Source organism: Hyperolius riggenbachi, chromosome 2 (assembly GCF_040937935.1).
Source record: "Hyperolius riggenbachi isolate aHypRig1 chromosome 2, aHypRig1.pri, whole genome shotgun sequence".
Taxonomy (NCBI): Eukaryota; Metazoa; Chordata; class Amphibia; order Anura; family Hyperoliidae; genus Hyperolius; species Hyperolius riggenbachi.
Genome location: NC_090647.1, coordinates 150515563 through 150540352, shown reverse-complemented (window position 1 = coordinate 150540352; position 24790 = coordinate 150515563). Strand labels below are relative to the sequence as shown.

At 44.1% G+C, this 24790-nt stretch overlaps 1 protein-coding gene across 3 annotated transcripts in view; it reads left to right on the top strand.

The window, feature by feature from the left end:
* Window positions 1-24790, top strand: part of WNT10B (Wnt family member 10B) — a 124069-nt gene that overhangs the window by 31918 nt on the left and 67361 nt on the right. For all 3 annotated transcript variants that reach the window (XM_068267689.1, XM_068267688.1, XM_068267690.1), the window contains exon 2: window positions 7846-8006. In XM_068267689.1, the coding sequence (XP_068123790.1) occupies window positions 7924-8006 (83 nt within the window). In that variant the 5' untranslated portion in view covers window positions 7846-7923. The remainder of the gene's footprint in view (window positions 1-7845; window positions 8007-24790) is intronic.

The following is a 24790-nucleotide window of genomic DNA, read 5'->3' as shown; positions in this document are numbered from 1 at the left end:
GCCTTAGCTGAGCATCACTGGAAGGGTGGGGCTACGTTCAATATACAGCAATATATAGATATAGGAAGTGTTTCTGATGCTAAAACCAAGAAAATTACCATTAAAGTGGGCGTCCTGAATAATTTACTGCATTCTACTATATGTCACTATGGTGCCACTTTAAAGGAAACCAGAGCTGTTCAAAATAAAACGACTTATACATCCCTAGAGCTTCCACCAGCCCCATCAGCTCGGATTGCTCCCACGCTGCCGTCCTCAGTCTTCTCGCAGTTCCGATACCGGGTCCCCGCACTTCCGTCAGTCGGGCCAGTCTACGCAGGAGAAGTGCACCCTCTACGTATCTCTCCAGCGGCCGCTGGAGAGATATGCAAACAGCGCACTTCACTTACGTCAGACTGACTCCGACTGACAGAAGTGCGGGGACCCGGTATCGAAACTGAGGGCAGAGGAGGACGGCGACGTGGGAGCAATCTGTGCATATGGGGCTGGAGGAAGCTCCAGGTATGTATAAATCGTTTTATTTAGAACAGCTCTGGTACACTTTAAGCATGAAAATTCATCAAAATAAGAATTTAGCATGCCTACAGCTGTCCCACTCAGGGGCGTAGCAATAGGGGGTGCAGAGGTAGCGACCGCATCGGGGCCCTTGGTCCAGAGGGGTCCTGAAGGTCCCTCCCTCAACCACAGTATTCGCTCTCTATTGGTCCTGTGCTCATAATAATCACTTCTATAGATGCTTTGAATAGTGGTAATCATTAACACACTGTTCCCCATCCCCTTTTTGCACCTATGACACTGTAGTTGCCATTGGCAGGTTTTGGTGCGTCGTATCAATTGTCATGTAAAGAGTGCTTGGGGGGCCCCATGTAAAACTTGCATCGGGGCCCACAGCTCCTTAGCTATGCCACTGGTCCCACTCACACAGTAACTACCGCACAGGCACAGAACGCACCCGGCCGTGGGAACGCTTGGGAATGGGGCATCTTACGTGGCCGGGCTGTGCATGCGCGAGGAAGCATGACTCAGTCCGGGCTGTCCAGCAGGTGACTGGAGCGGCCCAGGAAGATGGCGAGGGACCAAGCAGCCTCAAGAGGGTTGGTGGAAGCACCAGGTAAGTATAAATCCGGAGACCTCTTTGGTCTCAGGTTTCCTTTGAGATGCATTGTGGCAGGTTTCACAATAGTATTTTAATGCTAAAATAACAGAATAAAAGCTGGATGATGTTAATGATGTCAATCAGTCCGGATATTTCTGCTTTCATAAACGAATGTGTCTCTACTATTTCATGGTATAGCTCCTAGCTGGACTTTACAAGGAAGAGGTGTGACTGACAGCTGTGAAAGAGAACTTTAATTCAGTTATGTGGGGAATACATGCATGTATGCATGTTGGATTATTATGGCTCTGTACAATTTAACAAGCTGACACATCATTGCATTCCAGCGGTTCTGGAGGTGTGTTTAGCTTCTAAGGGTACAATGGTTAATTTGCATATATTCAGCAGTGGTGCTCTGGGAGACATCTCGAGCTCACTCTAACCTGAATTATCGCAAATTCTTTCTGTTTTAGGAAAGCAAATTTTTGTTTTTCTTAACATCTTAGTAAGGGGGCTTTTAGGACCATTGTAGTCCCTTACACACTCCAATGAGTTCTGGGTCACCATGAGCTTGCTGGTTAGTCTGTACCTCTCGGTTTACAAGCCCTACTCCATAGAGCCAAATTAATCCATGCCATGCACTGATGAGGATCAAACAATCCGAAACAGTCTGTATGCATGTTGGATTATTATGGCTCTGTACAATTTAACAAGCTGACACATCATTGCATTCCAGCGGTTCTGGAGGTGTGTTTAGCTTCTAAGGGTACAATGGTTAATTTGCATATATTCAGCAGTGGTGCTCTGGGAGACATCTCGAGCTCACTCTAACCTGAATTATCGCAAATTCTTTCTGTTTTAGGAAAGCAAATTTTTGTTTTTCTTAACATCTTAGTAAGGGGGCTTTTAGGACCATTGTAGTCCCTTACACACTCCAATGAGTTCTGGGTCACCATGAGCTTGCTGGTTAGTCTGTACCTCTCGGTTTACAAGCCCTACTCCATAGAGCCAAATTAATCCATGCCATGCACTGATGAGGATCAAACAATCCGAAACAGTCTGTATGCATGTTGGATTATTATGGCTCTGTACAATTTAACAAGCTGACACATCATTGCATTCCAGCGGTTCTGGAGGTGTGTTTAGCTTCTAAGGGTACAATGGTTAATTTGCATATATTCAGCAGTGGTGCTCTGGGAGACATCTCGAGCTCACTCTAACCTGAATTATCGCAAATTCTTTCTGTTTTAGGAAAGCAAATTTTTGTTTTTCTTAACATCTTAGTAAGGGGGCTTTTAGGACCATTGTAGTCCCTTACACACTCCAATGAGTTCTGGGTCACCATGAGCTTGCTGGTTAGTCTGTACCTCTCGGTTTACAAGCCCTACTCCATAGAGCCAAATTAATCCATGCCATGCACTGATGAGGATCAAACAATCCGAAACAGTCTGTATGCATGTTGGATTATTATGGCTCTGTACAATTTAACAAGCTGACACATCATTGCATTCCAGCGGTTCTGGAGGTGTGTTTAGCTTCTAAGGGTACAATGGTTAATTTGCATATATTCAGCAGTGGTGCTCTGGGAGACATCTCGAGCTCACTCTAACCTGAATTATCGCAAATTCTTTCTGTTTTAGGAAAGCAAATTTTTGTTTTTCTTAACATCTTAGTAAGGGGGCTTTTAGGACCATTGTAGTCCCTTACACACTCCAATGAGTTCTGGGTCACCATGAGCTTGCTGGTTAGTCTGTACCTCTCGGTTTACAAGCCCTACTCCATAGAGCCAAATTAATCCATGCCATGCACTGATGAGGATCAAACAATCCGAAACAGTCTGTATGCATGTTGGATTATTATGGCTCTGTACAATTTAACAAGCTGACACATCATTGCATTCCAGCGGTTCTGGAGGTGTGTTTAGCTTCTAAGGGTACAATGGTTAATTTGCATATATTCAGCAGTGGTGCTCTGGGAGACATCTCGAGCTCACTCTAACCTGAATTATCGCAAATTCTTTCTGTTTTAGGAAAGCAAATTTTTGTTTTTCTTAACATCTTAGTAAGGGGGCTTTTAGGACCATTGTAGTCCCTTACACACTCCAATGAGTTCTGGGTCACCATGAGCTTGCTGGTTAGTCTGTACCTCTCGGTTTACAAGCCCTACTCCATAGAGCCAAATTAATCCATGCCATGCACTGATGAGGATCAAACAATCCGAAACAGTCTGTATGCATGTTGGATTATTATGGCTCTGTACAATTTAACAAGCTGACACATCATTGCATTCCAGCGGTTCTGGAGGTGTGTTTAGCTTCTAAGGGTACAATGGTTAATTTGCATATATTCAGCAGTGGTGCTCTGGGAGACATCTCGAGCTCACTCTAACCTGAATTATCGCAAATTCTTTCTGTTTTAGGAAAGCAAATTTTTGTTTTTCTTAACATCTTAGTAAGGGGGCTTTTAGGACCATTGTAGTCCCTTACACACTCCAATGAGTTCTGGGTCACCATGAGCTTGCTGGTTAGTCTGTACCTCTCGGTTTACAAGCCCTACTCCATAGAGCCAAATTAATCCATGCCATGCACTGATGAGGATCAAACAATCCGAAACAGTCTGTATGCATGTTGGATTATTATGGCTCTGTACAATTTAACAAGCTGACACATCATTGCATTCCAGCGGTTCTGGAGGTGTGTTTAGCTTCTAAGGGTACAATGGTTAATTTGCATATATTCAGCAGTGGTGCTCTGGGAGACATCTCGAGCTCACTCTAACCTGAATTATCGCAAATTCTTTCTGTTTTAGGAAAGCAAATTTTTGTTTTTCTTAACATCTTAGTAAGGGGGCTTTTAGGACCATTGTAGTCCCTTACACACTCCAATGAGTTCTGGGTCACCATGAGCTTGCTGGTTAGTCTGTACCTCTCGGTTTACAAGCCCTACTCCATAGAGCCAAATTAATCCATGCCATGCACTGATGAGGATCAAACAATCCGAAACAGTCTGTATGCATGTTGGATTATTATGGCTCTGTACAATTTAACAAGCTGACACATCATTGCATTCCAGCGGTTCTGGAGGTGTGTTTAGCTTCTAAGGGTACAATGGTTAATTTGCATATATTCAGCAGTGGTGCTCTGGGAGACATCTCGAGCTCACTCTAACCTGAATTATCGCAAATTCTTTCTGTTTTAGGAAAGCAAATTTTTGTTTTTCTTAACATCTTAGTAAGGGGGCTTTTAGGACCATTGTAGTCCCTTACACACTCCAATGAGTTCTGGGTCACCATGAGCTTGCTGGTTAGTCTGTACCTCTCGGTTTACAAGCCCTACTCCATAGAGCCAAATTAATCCATGCCATGCACTGATGAGGATCAAACAATCCGAAACAGTCTGTATGCATGTTGGATTATTATGGCTCTGTACAATTTAACAAGCTGACACATCATTGCATTCCAGCGGTTCTGGAGGTGTGTTTAGCTTCTAAGGGTACAATGGTTAATTTGCATATATTCAGCAGTGGTGCTCTGGGAGACATCTCGAGCTCACTCTAACCTGAATTATCGCAAATTCTTTCTGTTTTAGGAAAGCAAATTTTTGTTTTTCTTAACATCTTAGTAAGGGGGCTTTTAGGACCATTGTAGTCCCTTACACACTCCAATGAGTTCTGGGTCACCATGAGCTTGCTGGTTAGTCTGTACCTCTCAGTTACACATACAGCATACAGTTCAAGCTAACAGTTCAATAACCCAGCGTGGCAGCTTTACACAAGTTTTATAAGTGGTATCAACATTTTCTTATTTCTATGACAGTTTTGTGCCGGCTTTGCACTATTCTACCTGTACGGCATTTCTGGAAATCCATGCAAAACTAGTGCAAAAGTCTTCTAATTTTGTAATTAGTGAATTTACTCTCAGAACACATGAAGATTGCTACTCTCTTGTAATTAAATGGTAAGAAGTAAGAAAAAAGAGTCATAATTGCTTTGATAAATCTGCCGGAGTGTTTTAATAATGTTAACTAATAAAAGTGAGCATAATGGGCTTGATTCACAAAGCGGTGCTAACAGTTGGCACGCTGGTGAAAAGCCCTTTATCACACCTAGGTCTCGATTCACAAAGCAGTGCTAACCCAGTTAGAGGGCCTGATTCACAAAGCGGTGCTAACAGTTAACACCCTGGTGAAAAGCCCTTTATCATGCCTAAACTCAGTTTAGGCATGATAAGTTTAGGTGTGATAAGTTTAGGTGTGATAAGTTTAGGCATGATAAGTTTAGGTGTGATAAGTTTAGGCATGATAAGTTTAGATAACTTTAGATCGCTTGCAAAGTCCCGCACGCAAAGCAGCGGCATTAAACTTTATGTGAAGTGCACCAGACTTTGCTAGCGCAAAACTTTTGATCAGCTGTGCACTGCGGTGCGAACCCAGTTGGCACTTAAACTTATCACGCCTAAACTTATCACGCCTAAACTTATCATTCCTAAACTTATCACACCTAAACTTATCACACCTAAACTTATCATGCCTAAACTGAGTTTAGGCATGATAAAGGGCTTTTCACCAGCGTGCTAACTGTTAGCACCGCTTTGTGAATCAGGCCCCTAGGGCTCGATTCACAAAGCGGTGCTAACCCAGTTAGAGACTTTAGGCATGATAACCATTGCACCACTCTGGTGAAAAGCCAGTTTAGGTGTGATAAGTTTAGGCGTGATAAGTTTAGGTGTGATAAGTTTAGGCATGCTAAGTTTAGCTAAGTTTAGATCGCTTGCAAAGTCCTGCACGCAAAGCAGCGCCATTAAACTTTATACGAAGTGCACCAGTCTTTGCTAGCGTAAAACTTTTGATCAGCTGTGCACTGCGGTGCTAACGCAGTTGGCGTTCAAACTTATCACACCTAAACTTATCACACCTAAACTTATCATGCCTAAACTTATCACACCTAAACTTATCACACCTAAACTTATCATGCCTAAACTGAGTTTAGGCATGATAAAGGGCTTTTCACCAGGGTGCTAACTGTTAGCACCGCTTTGTGAATCAGGCCCTAAAACTCAGTTTAGGGGCTTGATTCACAAAGCGGTGATAACCCAGTTATCACGCCTAAAAGACTTTAGGCGTGATGACCTTTTCACCACTGAGTTATCACCGATTTTTCCTGCTCTTCGCGCGAAGTTACCGCGCGTACGCGCGTTCGCGCGTACGCGCGTGAGAGCGCGCGCAAAGTCCCATAGGGCTTAATAGGAGCTTCGCGCGAAGCGGGGGCCGCTGCGCGCGCGCGTGAGCGGTTGCGCGCGAGTTTCTTCTTATCATGCCTAAAGTGACTTTAGGCGTGATAAGGGCCTTTTCACCACGGTGCTAACATTTTGCACCGCTTGGTGAATCGAGCCCTAGGTGTGATAAGTTTTAGGGCTCGATTCACAAAGCGGTGCTAACCCAGTTAGAGACTTTAGGCGTGATAACCATTGCACCACGCTGGTGAAAAGCCAGTTTAGGCGTGATAAGTTTAGGTGTGATAAGTTTAGGTGTGATAAGTTTAGGCATGCTAAGTTTAGATTAATGTAGATAGCGTGCAAAGTCCCGCACGCAAAGCAGCACCATTAAACTCTATGCGAAGTGCACCAGACTTTGCTAGCGCAAAACTTTTGATCAGCTGTGCACTGCGGTGCTAACGCAGTTGGCGCTTAAACTTATCATGCCTAAACTTATCACACCTAAACTTATCATGGCTAAACTTATCACACCTAAACTTATCCCACCTAAACTTATCATGCCTAAACTGAGTTTAGGCATGATAAAGGGCTTTTCACCAGCGTGCTAACTGTTAGCACCGCTTTGTGAATCAGGCCCTTAGTGTGATAAATTTAGGCGTGATAAGTTTAGGTGTGATAAGTTTTGGTGTGATAAGTTTGGGCGTGATAACTATAGCACCAACTGGGTTAGCACCGCAGTGCACAGCTGATCAAAAGTTTTGCGCTAGCAAAGTCTGGTGCACTTCGCATAGAGTTTAATGGCGCTGCTTTGCGTGCAGGACTTTGCGCGCGATCTAAACTTATCTAAACTTATCACGCCTAAACGTATCACGCCTAAACTTATCAAGCCTAAACTTATCACGCCTAAACTGGCTTTTCACCTGTGTGGTGCAATGGTTATCACGCCTAAAGTCTCTAACTGGGTTAGCACCGCTTTGTGAATCGAGCCCAATGGGTCATAATAAGATCTTTATAGTAGTTGCTTATTCCATCACAGGGATTTGTTGTCATGATAAGAATACCTTATTAGCACAACTCATTCACTTCTCCCTTAGCCAGAATAGACTATCACATTTTCCAGGTATTATGTTATGAGAAGTTTCTGGCACTGTGAATGTAGAGATGTTTCATTTCGACACCAGGAGCCCAAAGGTGTTTCTAGTAATTGTTGTCAGCTACGTAGCTGCACTTCTGAGGGTTCATGCGGGGACAGGCTGAGGACATATTGTAGCTTGGCACCAAAAATCTGAGGCCCCAATCATCACTATGGGCTCACTGTGATGAAAATGAACAGACCAATGTTATATCAATGCTTTAAATGTAAAGTGCTGCCTGGAACTGATAATATCCCAGTAGCATTTCCATACTTAAAATAAATCTAATTCATTATTTACAAACATTCAAGTAGTGTTACATATAACCGAGGAAAAGCCGCTTATGTTTTTCACTCTCTGTGTTGTTAAATTGATTGAATGTTTTTAACGTCCCTCTCTTCCACAGATTCAGCAAGACTACAAGAGTGGGAGCCCCTGGGCCAGGAGATGAAGAAAGAGCCTTACCATCTGACACAGCTGTCCAATGAAAGGTCAGAAGATGGCCTGGGACACTCACACAGAAACCTGGCCTTGGATTCTTACCATCGCCATATGGCTCTGCAGCCGGTAAATGCATCACCAGTCTTCTTGTGTTTTATCAGAATCTTGGAGATAACATTTCTCCGGCAATAACTTAGTTAATAACTTCCTAAATATTCATCTTTTGGACTGTGGTCCCTCCATCCGAAGCAGGTCATTTGGGCATGATTCAGCCTAGGAGCAATGGGCACTGCCATAGGTGCTCATGTTAACATGTTAAATTACTCAAAAACAAATAGTGGGGAGCATGTATAAATATACAATCTGGACATCCAGCAATATATATACTTACATTGTTGAAGTGTGGAATACTGTGTGGTTATAAAGAAACAAGGAGACAATATTCAACCTTGTCTCACTCTTTTACCAATTGTGAACCAGTCAGTTATTCCATACTCAGACCTAACTGTTGCCTTAGTTTGCATATAGATTCCTCAAAAGGCAAAGGAGATGGCCTGGTATCCCAATTTCCATGAGAATTAGCCACAGTCTATCGTGACCCTACACAGCCAAAAGCTTTTAAATAGTCAATAAAGCAAAAGTAGACATTCTTCTGGAACTCCCTTGCTTTCTCTATTATCCATCGAATGTTGGCAATATGGTCCCTTGTGACTCCCCCTTCACTAAAACCAGGTTGCACGTCTGGCAGTTCTCGCTCCATATATTGCTGCAGTCTAGCTTGTAGAATGTTTGAGCATTACCTTGCTACAATGTGAGATAAGTACAACTGTGTGATTATTTGAGCATTCTTTGGCATTGCCTTTTTTGGGTGGTCTGTATCATGTGATTGTTATGCATATAGTTCTAGGGCCATGGCCTAGGGCACCACAGGAGCAAGGGCACCAAAGCAGCAGGCTAAACTGGTGCAGCATTTGCAAGCTTGCAAATTCTGCAATGCAGGGAGATCAGGCGAGTGCCTGACTGCGGTACTCTGCTGCTAGCTGCCTGTGCTGCAGCCACCTTGTTCTCTGTGCACGTTTGCATTGTGGCCGGCGGCTATGGACTTGGGCAGCATTGGAGACGGAAAGGAAGAGGAAGCTTCTGCACTGGAGACGAGTAGGGAAATGAGTGACACTGTTGGCTGCTGCGGTGTGAAGGCGAGTTGGCTACCTATACTGAAAGGGGGGGTGAGAAAAGGATGGATTAAAAGAGACATCTGGCTACCTATACTGGAGGGAAAGGGGGGGGGGGGGTGACCTGGCCACCTATACTGGACTGGACGGAAGGGGTTATCTCGCTACCTATACTGAAGAGGGTCGGCTGGTGACAGTGGCCTTGGGTGGTAAAGAGTACAAATCCAGCCCTGGGGAGGAGTCAGTGTAAGATGAGCACTGGGCCCATGGCTCTGTATTTATGCCACTGAGGTGTACATGCAAAAAGGCTGCCCGCAAATAAAGGGCGCCCAGAAAAAGCCAATAATAGAATATCAGTAAATTTACCCACATTCTACTCCTGCAGTGCTAATTACAATAGTAATATATCAGTAGTTGATACGGATATTTCACTGCAGCTAAGCCTAAAGCTGGCCACTAATGATACAATCTTTTTCATCCAATCTTACCATTTCTATTTAATATAAAGTAACTGCCTAAATTATCCTTTCAATTTATTCACTCAGTTTATCTTCATACTACATAGATTTGGTAAAATTGGATGAAAAAGAGTGGATCATTAGTGGCCACCTTAAAGAAAACCTGAACTGAAAATTAAAAGTTAAAATAAACCTACGCAAGTCATACTTACCTCCTGCATAGTCTAGTCATCAATCGCTTTCTCCTCTCCTGCGTCCCTTTTATCCACTGTGATCAATGGAATTCTTCATCCTCCATTTTGAAAATGGCCATTACCCCATAACAGCTTTCTGGTCAGCACACTGTTAACACTGTTAACTGTATTCTCACACAGAATCTTCCCTCTACCGATGCCTAACACCCTCGTATGCCTAACCACCACACCCTCCTTTATGCCTAACCTTAGACCCCCCTCCTTCCAAACCTTAACCACCCCTTCCTGCTGTCAATCCCTGAAAAATGTTATAGATAGTGGCTATGAGGGAAATTTGAGCCAGGGAAAAATTCCCCCCACAGCTGCGATTTATATGGGCACCTATGGCAGCGCTCAAACTTCCACAGCTCGCAGGTGCCCAAAATGTCCTGTTTTTGCCAAACATAATCTAGATTTATTATAACTTCTCTGCAGTTATGTGGGAAAAGTCTGCATTCCTGGCCTAGGTATATTTTATGATGTTGTTTTTTTTAAGTTTTTACTTTATGTTTTGATTTGGCTGTAATTGCAACTGGTTTTGTTTTGTGTGCTTTTATCTGCTGTATTGTGAAGCTTTGCATCATATGCTGCAATATCAGACAAAAACAATTAAATTCTGACATTTATGGTGATAACTGAGGGACATAAATCCCACCCTTCACTAAGTGTCTGCTTTGTGACTCGGGGCTGTGGGATGAGCTTGTCAGCCTGCAGCCCTCTGGCAATGAAATGTTTAGGCACCTGAGACTTCAGGCAGCCTGTCAAGAAGGGATTTATGGAAGTCTTGCACCTTGACCTAAGCAAGTTAAAAAATATTTATTGTCTTCACTGGTAGATAAGTGCTGATCTGCAGAGAGGAGAACAGGGGGCACACGCTAATATGTCTGGTGTAACTTCTCATGAATAGAAATAATACATAGAAATAATACTATGTATAAAGTCAAAAAGGAAGAGAAGAAAAGAAAAAGCAGCAGTTAGGCCCAGTGCACACCACAAACCTCTAGCAGATCCACAAAACGCTAGAGGTTTTTGAAGCAGATTTTCAGAGCGATTCTAGGCATGTTTAGAGAGATTTTCTAAACATGCCGAGCGTTTTTTGGAGAACTTGCGTTTTTCAGAGCGGTTTGAGCTTTTCCTATACTTTACATTGAGGCAGAAACGCATCTGCAAACCGCAAAAATGCTGCAGGAGTCACGTTTGCGGTTTGCTAAAAACCTCAAACCACTGGTGTGCACCAGCCCATAGAGATACATTAGCCAAGCATTTCATAGGCGGCAGCAGTTTTGAAAACGCTACTAAAACCGCTTGGTGTGCACCAGCCCTAAATGTGCCTTCTGTTTCTCCCCAAGTTGAGCGTAAATGCAGATTCTTCCCTTGCTCTTTAGGGTATATAGCAACAAGACCATCCACTGCAGTGAGCTCTTACCAAATGGGAGTATCGGGCTCCTTGCACACTATATGCAATGCCATCCATCGCAATGCACAATATCATTATAGCAAAACGTCATGCAAAGAAATTCCTATGGGGCTAGCACATTGATTGCTGTGCGGCATAGCGGGTACCATTGGAATACCGCATTGCGTTTGCATTTACAGGGTAACATGCATGCTTACAGTGGCAGGGAGGCATACTTTCATTGTACTGTATGCCTCACTGTATGGTCGCAAAATACCAGTAGCGCACAATGTGAGTTGTTGGCTACGTTGCTTTTGCCAAGCATTGCACATTCCGCTGCGGTGCTACCGTACAGTACAATAAAAAAAGTATGCTTCACTCCCACTGTAAATATGCATGTTACCCTGTAAACACTCAGGCTGGTTTCACACTGTAATTTGGAGTCAGCCGCACTACCAAAAACAGACCTTTGGGTAATACCATTCCTTGTTGGTATCCGGCCAAGCAAAAAGTGATGCTCACCTCTTGCCGGCCAAGCGATGACGTGCGTGGAAGCGTATAGCAAAAAATACGCTTCCGCCCATGCACGATGCGAACAACCTTCGGCGACACTCGTCGCCATAGACTTACATGACTTCTGGTCCACCACACGTCGACGCAGATAAGCGCACTAACGTAGCTTTGGAAGTGCATCAGATTGAGGAATTCCGGTGCACCGCACCAGACTAGCGTTAAGCTACGGCAAATTGCCGCAATGCCACAGTGTGAAAGGGCCCTCAAGGGTTTTAGAGGTAACCATAGCATTGTTGTATCCGGGGTAACAGAAAACGGGCCAAATATTATGCCCAGACTTCTGCCATACAATAAAGAGTGTAAATAGTAAAGAGACTAAATGAAAGTGCTCTAGGCTTGTTAGACATTTAGGAATGGTAAATATTTTTATTGTAGCTGCAGAGGCCATTTTATGTAGTATACGTTTTCACCACAAAACCTCCGTTTGATTTGCCTTTTTAAAACAGAAGGTATTTGCGATAATTCAGCTTTAAAGATGAGCAACTGTAGGTTACCCACAATGCATCACTACTGAATATGCAAATTATCTCTTTATGCCCCTGAAGCCAGGCTTACATCCAGAACCGCTGGTGTATAAGCATGCCTATAGCTTATACATTTTACACAGCCACATCAACCCAACATACAGACAGCCTGTTTCAGACTTTTGGTCCTCCTCAGTGCAGGGCAGGGATTGATATGGCTCTATGGGATAGAGTTTGGACCAGAGATGGATTAAGATATAATAGGGCCATAGACAAGGTAGTAGTTTTGGGGCCCCCTTGTGGTCTTTTTGGTAAGCTGAAGCGAAGACAGGTCAAAGAAGATGGCAGGTGGGCCTCTTGACACCCACTAGGCCCAAAGCACCTGCCTAGGTTGCCTGGTGGATGATCCTGCTCTGGTTTGGAGCAGTGCAACAGAATACCCAAGCAGCTCCAGGTGACCAAAAGCTACTAGGAAAGTATAGGGGGACTAAAACAGGCCGAAAAACCCTCCTACTAAAGAGGACCAGAAGAAAAAAAAAGCAGTAAACATGTGCCTTCTGATTCCCCCCTTGTTCAGTGTGCATGCAGGTTCTTCCCTTGTTGAGTGTGCATGCAGGTTATTCCCTTGTTCTTCACCACAAAACCGGCAATGTTCAATTTAGACACATTTAATATTTGCCAACTAATTATGGCGGTATGGTTTTTTTGGGGTGGGATTTTTGAAAGCAGCAAAGGGGCTGATGAGTCCTGTGGGATGAAATGCATAGGGCGGAGCTGGATTGATGGTGGATGCAGGATGCTGGAAACAACCTGGGACTTTTAATATACAATGCACATGATTTTATCTCCAATGTGACTGCAATTTTAGGTTATTGAAAAGTTTAATAAACAGTATTACGCTATGCAAAGACATTTGTAGTTGTAGATTTAAAGGCTGAAGGCTACGCAGGAGGGTTGCCTGCTTAGGAATACTGCCACCTAACAAACAATATCTGCTGGTCTGTGGTCAGTCAGCCAGTGAATCTGGTGAGCAGTTTATTATGTTACAGGTGATTGATTATCACATGTGGGTGCCGTTGTGGGTTCTCATACACGTGGAATCAGAGGCTTTCAGCACCCGGGGACAAAGACAGTTATTGCGCCCCCTCTGGACAAAATGGGAGTGGACACACATCAGAATGTGGTTGTGGTCATGGGTGAAGTCAAATACTATTTAGATAGCCATATGTGCCCCCTTACCACATTCAGATAGCCAGATGTGCCCCACTTCCCCCATCTAGATAGTCATGTGTCCCCCTTTAGATAGCCTTTTTCTGCTTCTATTAACACTTCTGCACTCCTCTGGTGAAGGAGGGAGAGAAGCAGGGGCACTTTGGGTAGCCAGCGAGCCACCTACACATAGGGGGTGCAATGGCTGTGCTGAGTGCCCTCACAGTGCTGCGCCTGGGGACATATGTCCCCCCTTGCCCACTCATAGCTACGCCTCTGCATGGAATCTTGGTGGTCGGGTGTTACTGCCTTGTAAGGACATAATACACCAAAAGTGTCTGTTTTTACTTTTTTGAGGAATGCTGATGAAGATTTAATGATTCCAGAGGAGACAATTGTATTGGATACTGAGCATGCTTTTCTGGTCTGTCATCGGTCAGCTATTATATCTGGAGAGAAGTCATTTTGGATGATATTGTGGGATCCAGGAAGTCACATGACTGATGAACTAATTTGATTTGAAGTGTGGACATTGTTACAGTGGAGCGTCAAAACACCATACTGCACTTTCATTATATATTGTGGGCTTACTTATCCTAAGGTGTGGCAAACCATAACATGTAAGGACTATGAGAAGGAGCGCAATTACACACATACAATTATACTGTAAAGATGTTGTGAACATAAAATCATTTATTTTTGCCATGTCTGTGTGGCGCTAATATGCATTAAAAAAAAGTTTTCACTATGAACCAATTATACGTTTGGTTATACTAATACTTTAAAGGACCAGTATCGCTAAAAATAAAAAACATACATCCACCTAAAATGTACATTTCTCACAAAGTAAAATGCAATATAATAAATTACTTTTTATTCTACAATGCTGTTGCTTACAGTAGGTGTTGGAAATCTGACAGGTTTTGGAGTATTCCAACTTCTGATCAAAGATTCACAGTATTCTCTTTATTCTGCAATCCATGATAAGGATCTATACAAATAAGCTGGCCAACCTCCCTACTCACACACTATTTTGGCAGTTGTACTGAGTAACTGCAATTCAGTAAGTGCCTTTGTAAATAACGAAATACCTGTGAATTCCCCATGAGAAGACAAACTAGTCCAAAACCTGTCAGATCTGATTTTTACTACCTACTGTAAGCGACAGTGATGTAGGGGGGAAAAAAAGTAATTTATAGTACATTTTACATGCATGTATTTAAAATTGTACAGTGTGTAGCTACATTATGCAGTGGTGTATGTGAGAATATGCTGTACAGTATAGTTACATGTTGCAGTGCTGTATACACTGCATAGTTACATTGTGCAGTGCTGTATGTGGGAATATTCTGTATAGTTGTTATAAACTGTTCTTATCACCTTGCTTCGACACCATCGTCTCACAGACTGTGAGATCACTTGACTCTCCACACAGCAAACTGGATATAGACTTGCTCAGGCTTCTTTCAATGTTTCCGTCATTTATTCAAGTCACAGGAATACAGATAGATACATTCATCATATCCTAGCCATGCCAATCTTCATGTTGCGTTATAAGCTCATGATTAGACTCCCTCTTGAAGTCAATCAGGTACCTTCTTCCTAACTACGTTACCCTAAACTACATATGTACAGCATACATTATATCAGATTACAGAAAGGACGAACATGCTTAGGTCCCAGTCGGCCTTGCGAGCTAGTGCAGAAGGAAGAAGCAGAAGTGAGTTCTCCATTGCTTGCTCCAGCTTTAATACCGGCTAGGAAAGAGTTAAATATGACATCATCTTCGCCACCCCCTATATCAGTCTATTGGTGGACCCCCTCATGGTGTCATCATACCCGCCTACTCGATTAATAATCGATGAGACATTTGACATAAATGCAGGAATGTGAATATTTACAAAACATGACTGATGTTTATTGTTCCAGGCCCAGGTCAGGGAGACCTGCGGCCTTGATCAGAACAGCTTCTTGGTATGTTCTAGTTCTGCTGACAGAACTGCAGATTTTCTCTCTTCAGAGAAAATCCCCTTAAAGGGCAGGTCTGCTCATCAAGCCTTTTTGACTAACTCAGTCCAAATAACTGAGGCCTACTTAAATTATAACAATCCCCCTAAAACGGCTTGACCCGCAGATCCCCACTTCTGAACCTAACCGTACCTGGTTTCTTTCTTTTATGTTTCACTTTTCGATGTTCGTGCTCACACAACTTCTCTACTCTAGGCGGTTACCCCTGGAAGAGAGAGAACAAGACCTCTTGGTCTTCCTGTAACCAGGCTCTCTGGGGAAGCCCTACTTCTAAGTCCCTCAATACCACATGCTCAGCATTTGCGTCACTTGCGTATCACTCACAAACTTGCATGACCACAGAAAAGTGAAACTCGTTTGGTTGTTACAAAACGGAGCAGTGCCAGGTGCCTTCTAAAAGAGCGCCTTTATACAATCAGCTCCTAGGTACTACTAAACCTATACCCGTAACCCTGTATATCCCTTAATTTAAACTATTGGTTCCGGAGATTGTTTATGAGGCACCAATCTCTGGACCAGGTTAATTTATTTTACGTAATTTTAACCCGCAACCTCACCTGGATAACGATGCCTAAAGTTGTCATCCCCATCCAGACGACCAGTGGGTGTAGAAAGAACTTTGGAACTGCAGATGCCCCGTCCGAGTGTCCCTGGAACATCACCGGAACCTTTGTCCACCAGGGCAGACTGGAACTCACCTGCTCATTTTTGTGTTCTACCTCGTTAAGATCACCTGTATCATGGTGAAATCTTACCTCTAACTTAGTGTACTGTTTGTTTAACCTTTGTAACACAATGTGGTCGTCTTGGATCAAACCCTGTTCCCCTTCGTCCCATGTCGTGTTCTCTTTCAGGACGGGAACTACTCGTGAAACTTTGACCTTTAGAGTTCTCTTAACAATTTGAGAAACAACGTCATCCAGCCTGGATGACAGGATCCATATGGGATCTCCACTCACACAATATGTTCCCCTTGGAAAATCCCCCTTATCGGAACAATTATGAGAATATACCTTGAATGTATCACTAGACCTTATGTTAAAAAACCAAACCTTTCCTTCAGCCACCGGAACTATTGGTTTGGCTTCAGGGTGGATCTTTTGAATGGTAGCCTCGCATTCTGCGTTATTGAGCCTGCAGGCTTCTTCACTAAATTTGGCTTGCCCCGGCCAACGCAGATACTTCTGCAAGAATTGCCCGCATGAGGACAACTCTACTTGCTTCACCTCCCCGTCTAGCACCAAAAAAGGTTGACCTCTCAGGTCCTGGTGTAAGACACGGGTTGAGGTGGGAACTACGGAAGTAGCGGTGCCTAAAGGAATGTTGCACCGTTTCCATTTGTTCACCCAAACATCTCGAAGCTGCCATGCAAAAGATCCTTCTCCAGAAAAATTAATATACCTCCCCTTGTCCAATCTCTCGCTAAACAAAATATGTCCCCAGCTGTCCTGATTGGACCTCTTCCCCCCTTATGTCCTGAGGCACAATATGTACCTGAGGTCGGGAAGACTGTACTCTCTGCAATCTTTCGATTAAGAGTACCTCTTCACTTACCCAACTATCATGAGGATAAGCTGTTGCATATGGACTGTGTAATATCGTCCCCTGTTGTGACCCGTGTGGTGTGAATGGGGTTCCCTGTGTGGGCTTTCCCTCCCCCGGGACCGCTCTCCCCACCCTCTTTGTCACCTGGAAATGTGGCTTGATCTCGATTGTTACTTCTTGTTTCGAGAACCACCCACCCTTGGCTTTCCAGCCTTTAGGTGTGTATAGTTGTTTCAGAGGCACTCTCTGTTGGTAGCTCCAGAGTGTGATGTTGTCCCCTGCGTCTCTCTGGTAAGAGAATTGACGCCTCCTGCTCGTTCCTCTCCAATCTGGAACCATCTCACTCTGCATAACCAAGACAAGGTACCCCTGAATCACACACTCCACCTTTTGCATGTACCCATTGTACTGCAATGTACCTTTTAACAAACCTTTGGATCGGTGCATTGATTCTGGGAGTGTGGCATTCAATAGCAGATTTACACTGCCATTAAATTCCCACTGCCCGCACACTTGACCCTTCAGACCTTTCACCCACATTGTGCCATGAAATTTGTTTTCTCCTGGCACAAGTGCTCTTTCCCTCCATCCCTGCTTGGTCCATCTGTGCCAATCAGAGGGAGGTGTGAAAGGATCAGTACCTTTGTCACCCAACATTAACATGCTTGGGCCTTGCATTCTCATTAACCCCTTATTATACATGAGAATGTCCTCTCTTCGTTCTCCTAGGACGGAATGGCAACCTAGGATCACCATCAGCACGGTACTCCTCATTATAAAAGCACCACCTTGGGAAAGAAAAACATTAGCAATTTGCACTATGCTTTGCTCAGACAGTTTTTTTCGTCTCTTTCCGATTTCAGGAATCTCGTGGTTTAGTCTCTTTCCAATTTCAGGAATCTCGTGTTTTAGTCTCTTTCCGATTTCAGGAATCTCGTGTTTTAGTCTCTTTCCGATTTCAGGAATCTCGTGTTCCTCCAAGCTTAGATTGGCATCTGGAACCTTTCGCTTATCCGACTGACATCTCCATCTTTGCTGCCAGCACTGCAGCTGTCTCAATTCCATATTGCCAAACACCTGAAATCGAAATACAAACAAATCAATTCTTATTAATGATTTGGGATTCGCCCTGCGGCTTGTACTCTTTACACTTTAGATTGATCAATATATATCGTAATTGATCTCGTTGCTTTATGGTTCTCATGAACTCTGTTTACTCTTATTGGTAGATTGGAGTTAAACTTCACCCCCCTACCTCAGTACTATCCTCAGTACTTACCTGTTTAAAATATGCTCCCGCGGACTTCACCTTTGGAAGCTCGCTTCCCCTTTGGAAGCTCTCACCTCATTGCAGCTCACTCCACATCCCCCCCTATCTGTCCATGCGCGGCCGTCGCATGCACAGATTACGGACGCCACACCTGTTGCTGCTTTGCAGGTGAGCCTGCAATGCTCTTACTCATTATCGCATTTACTTGTCTAGAACTTCATCGCGATACCAGCTCTGCTAGAAGTTCTGTGTGTTGTACCCTCTGATCAATGTTTGCCGTGCCACTACCCCCAGACTTCACAAAAAAAACGGCTGCCTCCCTGTAGGAAGGAGCGCTTTGCACTTAAAATACACAGGGTGCAGGGCTAAGCATACCAGCGTCACATGCCTGTATGCAGATCCCTGAATGCCCACTTGGGAGGTAGTCACCTGGCAAACACCGTACTGATACACTGTCACTCTGTAAACGGCAATTCTATCATCTGTATAATTGCCCCATGAACTGCTGTCAGTCCTTGTTCTTTGTGCTACAATTGACAGGAGCTGGAAAAAACATATTTGACCAACCAAAAAAAAACCGCACAAAAAAAACAGCCCAGCATAGACCTCTCAGTCAAGCTCTGGCCCTGTCCACGACAAAAACCGGAAAAAACGTTACCGCTCTGCATCAGCGGCGACGGAAACCCGTATTGGTCAACTCCCTTTTTTTCCACCTCCGGCACCCCCCTGATGCACTGTCCCCCCCTATACTCTATTGGGAACTCATGCTGCACCACCCATTAAGGTGCCCCACTTACAGGAAGAATCCCATAAGCAACACAGTACAGACACTTTCCTGACCTGCACTGCTACGTGTGTCCCTGCCCCTAGCTGGGACACTTTTCCTATCCGTGCTCCTGCTAATCATACAGTAATAGCTTGTTGCACGTATCCTGGCATTCCTCTCCACGGACTCAGGGAAAACCTCTGGGGAAATACTTTGAGACCCGAGACACACAGTAGCACGTCTCTGTATTTCTACCCCCCCTCCCTTTCAGCTGCTCTGCCTGGAGCCGCGAGCCCAGCCTGACGTGACGTGGATCCCCCCCAGCCCCTCCTCCCCCCCTGCCATGACGTGTGGGGGCCATGACTCTCGGGGGCGGGCTCTCTCCACTGCCGCCATTTTGAGTCCTGGACTGCCAGCTAAAATGGCTGCTCCCATAGCAGCCTCTCGTTTCCTATATCCTAGGAGAGAACACAAAATGCAAATAGAACATACATTTTTTATGCAGTTACACACAGATCAGCCTCCGCATTCCTTCACGTCTCAGATGTAATCCGAACTGCAATCAGACATACGGATCCCCAGAGACGCGGGAATCTTTCTCACTCTAACACAGACATAACTAAGAACCGCCCGAGCGAGCTATACGACTCCAAACCACTTTAACTGTTTTAACTGTTAACATCCCAGCTAGAACATCAACACAATACAGACATTGACAAAACATGTTATCAGCAGCACCGACTGGAAATGCGAGAAACGTGCAGAACATCTCACAAACAGAAAGACACTCGCTTTCCTCCTCTCTCCCCTCTCTCCACAACTCATCTGCAGCTTATCTCAGCCATAACTCAGAACTATTACAGCGCTATTACTGAGACGAACAACAGACGAGCTGGCTAAACAACATAACAGATACCGACATTTAAAGCCTTTGAAGCAGCTCTGACTGGGACGAGATAAGCCTACTTATCTCTCTACGCTTTCCATTATGGACAGAGAGGGAAAAAAAACACCCTGATCGGGCTCGGGAAAAAACGCCAGCTCACCGAAGAAAAACGTACTTCTAAGTTTCACAACTGTTCTCTCCTGTCTACTCTGCTACCTCTGCCGCGGGGGACCCCCCCCCCCTTATCTATCATCCTGCCCAGTCTCTGGACAGGGAGAGAAAAACAAAACATCTGCCACACAGAAAACTTGAATCCGAAGAAGAGAAAAAAAAACAAAGCACATAAACTCTGAAAACACATTCTGTATTTACATCGGAGCTGCCCCTCTCCTCACCCCTCTCTCCACGCACAGGAGAGATGGGAAGCCTGCAGCCTCCCCACTGCAATTAACACAGAATATACACATTAACACATTACCCTCCTCTCATACAATAAAGATAATGCAACACAACAACGTAAAACATACTTGCCTGAGCAGAAGACTTTGTAAGCCTGCGAATTCGCCCAGCTTGTGGCAACTTCACGAACCTTGAGTGGACCCCCTGGAATTACTGAGCCATCTCTGTGTACCCACACTGGCTCAGCGGATCGATCTCCAGCGGCAGCTGCCAGCCGGCCTCGGAGCTTCCAGTCACCTGCGACCCGGTTTTGGCTATGACTGATGTGCACTTTCAGTCAAAGTTTAACATCCACGCGGTTCGCCGCTGGTTTCCACGAATTGCAGCAGCCCGTCGTGTGCTTGCTTGGCTCACGCAATGCACACTCTCACACCAGCTTATCAGTATCAGCTTGATAAGCTTTACAGTCCGCGTCCGTCTATTCCACTTGTTTTGCTGTGGAACATCTTGAAAACCTCTTCTTCGGCCCCGGCCCGTCTGCCTGTTTCGCTAGGCAGGGAAGGGTTTCAGGCACCACTGTTATAAACTGTTCTTATCACCTTGCTTCGACACCATCGTCTCACAGACTGTGAGATCACTTGACTCTCCACACAGCAAACTGGATATAGACTTGCTCAGGCTTCTTTCAATGTTTCCGTCATTTATTCAAGTCACAGGAATACAGATAGATACATTCATCATATCCTAGCCATGCCAATCTTCATGTTGCGTTATAAGCTCATGATTAGACTCCCTCTTGAAGTCAATCAGGTACCTTCTTCCTAACTACGTTACCCTAAACTACATATGTACAGCATACATTATATCAGATTACAGAAAGGACGAACATGCTTAGGTCCCAGTCGGCCTTGCGAGCTAGTGCAGAAGGAAGAAGCAGAAGTGAGTTCTCCATTGCTTGCTCCAGCTTTAATACCGGCTAGGAAAGAGTTAAATATGACATCATCTTCGCCACCCCCTATATCAGTCTATTGGTGGACCCACTCATGGTGTCATCATACCCGCCTACTCGATTAATAATCGATGAGACATTTGACATACATGCAGGAATGTGAATATTTACAAAACATGACTGATGTTTATTGTTCCAGGCCCAGGTCAGGGAGACCTGCGGCCTTGATCAGAACAGCTTCTTGGTATGTTCTAGTTCTGCTGACAGAACTGCAGATTTTCTCTCTTCAGAGAAAATCCCCTTAAAGGGCAGGTCTGCTCATCAAGCCTTTTTGACTAACTCAGTCCAAATAACTGAGGCCTACTTAAATTATAACAATAGTAACATGGTGCAGTGCTGTATGTGGGAATCTACTACATAGTTACATGGTGCAGTGCTGTATGTGGGAATAAACTGTGTAGTTACGTTGCGCAGTGCTATACAGTGGCTTGCAAAAGTATTCGGCCCCCTTGAAGTTTTCCACATTTTGTCACATTACTGCCACAAACATGAATCAATTTTATTGGACTTTCACGTGAAAGACCAATACAAAGTGGTGTACACATGAGAAGTGGAACGGAGATCATACATGATTCCAAACATTTTTAAAAAATCAATAACTGCATAGTGGGGTGTGCGTAATTATTCAGCCCCCTTTGGTCTGAGTGCAGTCAGTTGCCCATAGACATTGCCTGATGAGTGCTAATGACTAAATAGAGTGCACCTGTGTGTAATCTAATGTCAGTACAAATACAGCTGCTCTGTGACGGCCTCAGAGGTTGTCTAAGAAAATATTGGGAGCAACAACACCATGAAGTCCAAAGAACACACCAGACAGGTCAGGGATAAAGTTATTGAGAAATTTAAAGCAGGCTTAGGCTACAAAAAGATTTCCAAAGCCTTGAACATCCCACGGAGCACTGTTCAAGCGATCATTCAGAAATGGAAGAAGTATGGCACAACTGTAAACCTACCAAGACAAGGCCGTTCACCTAAACTCACAGGCCAAACGAGAAGAGCGCTGATCAGAAATGCAGTCAAGAGGTCCATGGTGACTCTGGACGAGCTGCAGAGATCTACAGCTCAGGTGGGGAAATCTGTCCATAGGACAACTATTAGTCGTGCACTGCACAAAGTTGTCCTTTATGGAAGAGTGGCAAGAAGAAAGCCATTGTGAACAGAAAAGCATAGGAAATCCTGTTTGCAGTTTGTCACAAGCCATGTGGGGGACACAGCAAACATGTGGAAGAAGGTGCTCTAGTCAGATGAGACCAAAATGGAACTTTTTGGCCAAAATACAAAATGCTATATGTGACGGTGAACTAACACTGTACATCACTCAGAACACACCATGCCCACTGTCAAATATGGTGGTGGCAGCATCATGCTCTGGGGGTGCATCTCTTCAGCAGGGACAGGGAAGTTGGTCAGAGTTGATGGGAAGATGTATGGAGCCAAATACAGGGCAATCTAGGAAGAAAACCTCTTGGAGTCTGCAAAATACTTGAGACTGGGGTGGAGGTTCACCTTCCAGCAGGACAACAACCCTAAACATAAAGCCAGGGCAACAATGGAATGGTTTAAAACAAAACATATCCATGTGTTAGAATGGTCCAGTCAAAGTCCAGATCTAAATCCAATCGAGAATCTGTGGCAAGATCTGAAAACTGCTGTTCACAAACGCTGTCCATCTAATCTGGCTGAGCTGGAGCTGTTTCGCAAAGAGGAATGGGCAAGGATTTCAGTCTCTAGATGTGCAAAGCTGGTAGAGACATACCCTAAAAGACTGGCAGCTGTAATTGCAGCAAAAGGTGGTTCTACAAAGTATTGACTCAGGGGGCTGAATAATTACGCACACCCCACTTTGCACTTATTGATTTGTAAAAAATGTTTGGAATCATGTATGATTTTTGTTCCACTTCTCACATGTACACCACTTTGTATTGGTCTTTTATGTGGAATTCCACTAAAATTGATTCATGTTTGTGGCAGTAATGTGACAAAATGTGGAAAACTTCAACGGGGCCGAATACTTTTACAAGCCACTGTATGTGGGAATATACTGTGTAGTTACATGGTGTACTGCTGTACGTGGGAATATACTGTATAATTACATGGTGAAGTGCTGTAGGGGGGAATACACTGTATTGTATAGTTACAAGTTGCAGTGCTATATTTACTGCATAGTTTCATAGTGCAGTGCTGTATGGGGGAATATACTGCATAGTAACATGGTACAGTGCTGTATGTGGGAATACAGTATACTGTACTGTATAGTTATATGTTGCAGTGCTATATATACTGCATAGTTACATGGTGTAGTGCTGTATGTGGAGATATATTATATAGTTACATGGTGCAGTGCTGTATGTGGGAATATACTGCATAGTTACATGGCGCAGTGCTGTATGTGGCAATATACTGCATAGTTACATGTTGCAGTGCTGTATATACTGCATAGTTACATGATGCAGTGTTGTATGTGGCAATATACTGCATAGTTACATGTTGCAGTGCTGTATATACTGTATAGTTACATGGTGAAGTGTTGTATGTGGGGATATATTATATAGTTACATGGTGCAGTGCTGTATGTGGGAATATACTGCATAGTTACATGGTACAGTGCTGTATGTGGGAATATACTGAACGCTATAGTTACATCATGTTGCAGTGCTGTATATACTGCATAGTTACATGGTGCAGTGCTGTATGTGGGAATATACTGTATTGTTACAGAGTGTAGTGCTGTATGTGTAGAGTGACCAGATTTTTGTCAGTACAACCTGGGACAGAGGGGGGGGGGGCGCCGAAAAAAGGGGGGCGCCGCGCCGAAAAACTGGGGGCTGCGGTGAAATGTGCATGGCCATGACATTGTATGGGCGGAGCTAACATAATGATGTAACAGTGAGGCATAAAAAAGCAGTGTTTACGCCATGATGTGGTCAAACGTGGAATCGCATCATGGGTGTGCAGAAACTGTGTGATGCTATTTAATAGTATACCGTAACCCCAAAGCAGCAAACATAGCCAACTATGACCATTAAATAATAAATGCAGCAACAGTTACCCCAGACACCAGAAAATAAACGCAATGTGGGCACATTTCAGCACAAAATAAAGGCAATGTGGGCACATTTCAGAGCAAAATAAACGCAATATGGGCCCATTTCAGCACAAAATAAACGCAAGGTGGGCACATTCCAGCACAAAATAAACGCAGTGGGCAACATTTCAGCACAAAATAAACGCAATGTGTGCAACATTTCAGCACAAAATAAATGCAATGTGGTCACATTTCAGCACAAAATAAACGCAATGTGGGCACATTTCAGCACAAAATAAACGCAATGTGGGCACATTTCAGCACAAAATAAACGCAATGTGGGCACATTACAGCACAAAATAAACGCAAAATGGGCAACATTTCAGTACAAAATAAACGCAATGGGGCACATTTCAGCACAAAATAAACGCAATGTGGGCACATTACAGCACAAAATAAATGCAATGGGCAACATTT